The 3,367-nt window shown below is 40.2% G+C and overlaps 1 protein-coding gene across 1 annotated transcript; it reads right to left on the bottom strand.

Moving 5' to 3' along the window:
* Positions 1 to 1,656: 1,656 nt before the first annotated feature.
* Positions 1,657 to 3,006, bottom strand: LOC104967698 (protein Wnt-10a-like). The gene has a single exon (XM_010797212.1). The coding sequence runs from the start codon at positions 2,977 to 2,979 to the stop codon at positions 2,446 to 2,448; it is 534 nt and encodes a 177-aa protein (XP_010795514.1). The 5' UTR covers positions 2,980 to 3,006; the 3' UTR covers positions 1,657 to 2,445.
* Positions 3,007 to 3,367: the final 361 nt, after the last annotated feature.

The following is a 3,367-nucleotide window of genomic DNA, read 5'->3' as shown; positions in this document are numbered from 1 at the left end:
TCGCAGAGTTAGTCAGTTTCATAATTGAAATGGCTAGTTAACTACGTTAGCTAGCTAGCTTACAGCAGATCTGCAGTAATATCCGAAGGAATCATGTGATCACATTGTTAAAATAAGCCAGTAAAAAATACTTTTTCGAGGTTTGTTTCCAGTGACAGTGAGAGTTGGCAAACTTAAAAAAAAAAAAAAAGTTAACAAGCATTTGCTCCCAGCTGTGTGCATCACTTGTTATTGTCCCTCTTTCTGTTGTGTTTTGAGCCTTTTTTATTTTGCAGCGTTTCTTTCATGCAGCGCTTTTAGTAAACGCTTCGCGTGTTTTGTTGAGTTGGTAAATGTTTTTTTAAATGCTGCGCATGTATCTGTGAAGCTGTTTCTTAATTTCCCTCTGATTCGGGCCAATTGTATTTTATATTTTCAACGTTTCGGAAAAGCTCAGCGCGTTTCTCCAAATGTGCGTGTATTTTTTGTGTGCTGTTGTAGCACAGTTCACCCACAAAAAAGTGGCCCTTCAAAGGCTTCATAAACAACAACACAGTACATTTTCAAAAATATCCAATGTTACACCATTCCATACCTGTATGTAATGCTAACGTTGGTTCTTTACGATAATCTTGCCTGATTCCTTTGCAGCTAAAGTGCTTAGTAATAAACAGCTGATATAAGGAAGCTGTTATATTTTTACCTCAATAAAGGAATGATAATTAATCCAATTCAGATGGAAACTTGAAGCTAAATTCTGTAGTATATACTAAATAAGGGATTAATCATCATTAGTATGATGACGGCAGCTGATTCGTGACAAAATAAACACAAAACGGTTCTCTTACCAAATACACTGCTCTCGTGTATTTTATTATTCATCATATTAAAGCCCCTCTCAATATTATGGTCTTTCTTTATTGTCTTACAAATATTAAGTTATCCACAAAAATAAAATAACTTAGATAATAGCGATATTAAAACATAAAAACACATACAGACATACATACATTACACTTATGACATGAAAAAATGCATATTGCTGATATCTCCCAGAGTTTTCCTGGACACAGTTATGTATGTGCAAACTACTCATCAAAATCTAAATAACTCTGGAAACACAATTCCAGATTTTCTTTTTTTTACCCATCTGCTTTCAACACAGAAACACATTTGCTTGAAATAAATTACACTGCCTGATAAGGAGCCTCACTCAAATACATATCATAGAGACATTCATATCAACTTTGCTTTAAATGTACTTTAAAATTAACTTGATAGTATCCATATTAGCACACATGGAAGAAGTGTGGAGAAAGTGAGTGTGGATATATCACAAGAAGCTTACAGTGTTGCACACGCTAAATTGTATCACAAAACAGGAAACACTGATTGATGGCAGCTCAGGATGTTTATAGTGTTAGTAACCAAAGCCTGTTCACCTGCTCTCAGTTTCCCGAGGCACTTTACATTTATTGATGGTATTTTTGCAACATTATTCAATTTTATTTACATTTATATCATGCTAAAAATGAAGGTCTATTGTGCACTGTGTACTCTGACACAACACATGGAACATTTTGGACAATCTGTGCTCTGATTTAGGGTGGCTAACCTTAGCGTGTATAGGGTTAGTGCTCTATTGTAGCTGATTTGTAGTCTTTTGGTTGACTTAGCTTCATCGTTGATGTAATTTGCTCCTTTTACTCATATAGTCCAGTCCTTTTTGGGATTCATGTGAACGTATTGTGGGGTGCTATCACCATTTGCAGGGTTACACATTATGCGTGCAATATACTAAAATTAACATTTACATTAACATGTCAGTGAAGCAACACAGTCCCCTGCTGTTATTTTAGGTGAAAATGTGATAGTTGGTATGAACATTGAAACTTCTGAACTGCCCTTGAACAAGGCACTAAATCCTTAAGTGCTCTGGGTGTTGTGTGCTGTGCCAAATCCTGTGAATGTGAATCCTGTTGTGGGAAAAGGTCTTTATCGGTCTCAGACCTTCCATACTGCTGGTGCTATGAAGCAATACTATTTTCTTTTTTGCATGCAATCTACTGCTTACTCTCAACTTCCTGTTTGCACACCTGGATCTCATGCAGCTGTATGTCAATCATTATCAGCCCAGATTTCTTAGCTTTCAGATAACTATCTGATAGAACTAAGTTCCTTTGTCTCAAAAGGAAGTCAGTGAACATTCGAACTCTCTGAGTTGTGGCAGCTTTAGACATATTTTGCATGTGCACGCTATTTACCAACATGCGCATCTATCTTTCTGCTGGATCTACTGCTTAACACAATGTCGCCCCGCTTCTGGAAAACAGCAGTCCATCGCAAAAAGGTATGGGGCAAATATATAACAGTCTTACTCCCCTTTGAAATGAATATCCTTGGTTTTAAAAAAGTCTCTTTTTCTTTGTTTTCTTTATTGTGTACAGTCTTTTAGTGTGTGTTTCTTCATTTACAGACACTGACCCACTCTGTTATCCTGCACTCTTCGCACACTACATAGCAGCACCAGTGGAACTTGCAGTTGCAGCGTTCGCTCCGCGTCTGCTGCAGGATGTTGTGGCCTCTCCCGCAGCACAGACTCTCACAGTTGTCCATGCCGGGGCTGGTCTTGTTGCAGATCCGGCCCTGCGTGCCCGCCGAGTCCGAACCCAGGTCCCTCTCGCAGAAATCTGGCGACTTTTCAAAGTAGACCAGTTCGTTGATGTTCGGCCTCCGCCGGTGATGGTGGTTGTGGTGGTTGTTCTGATGATGGTGATGGTGGTGGTGGTTGTGATGGTTATGGTGACTGTGGTGGTTGTTGTTGTTGTGGTTGGAGTGGTCCAGTTGTCCGGTGTTTCGATTGTGAGCTTTGATGAGGGTGGCGAGGTGGAAGCGCTCTTTGAGGATGGAGCCCACCACCCGGAACTCCGGGGTGACCTGCCAGCAGGTCTTCAGCTGACAGCTTCCCGACGTCCCGTGGCACTTGCATTTCCTTCTCATGTGGTCAAGCACCACCTGGGAAAAGACAGATGGAGACAGACACAAAGAGAGAGAGTGGGATGGAGGGAGGAAGTGAGAGGAGGTGGAGGGGGAGGTGGGGAGGAAGAAATTGAGAAGGATTCATTACTTTCTTGATTACCGGCTACATTTTAATTTTAATGTACACAGGTACAGGCTGCACGTCATATTGCAAAATAGATTTTTTTTTGGAAACAAAAGGTGTTGTTATTTCTTATAAGTAGATCACTCTTCCATCGTATAGTGTGTGACACATAGTGCCCTGAAGGAATATTTGTCCCGCATCCAACAAGCCAGGTGGTCTGACTCTGAGCCTGTTGTCAAACATACTGATATCAAATAACTCATACGGATGCAGGCATTACCCAAA

This window comes from Notothenia coriiceps, unplaced genomic scaffold, assembly GCF_000735185.1.
Source record: "Notothenia coriiceps isolate Sejong01 unplaced genomic scaffold, NC01 NC01_scaffold00037548, whole genome shotgun sequence".
Classification (NCBI taxonomy): Eukaryota; Metazoa; Chordata; class Actinopteri; order Perciformes; family Nototheniidae; genus Notothenia; species Notothenia coriiceps.
This window is presented reverse-complemented; position numbering and strand designations above follow the sequence as displayed.

Excerpts from the sequence above, each read along its gene's own strand:
- LOC104967698 (XM_010797212.1), bottom strand. The coding sequence starts at position 2,979 with ATGAGAAGGAAATGCAAGTGCCACGGGACGTCGGGAAGCTGTCAGCTG.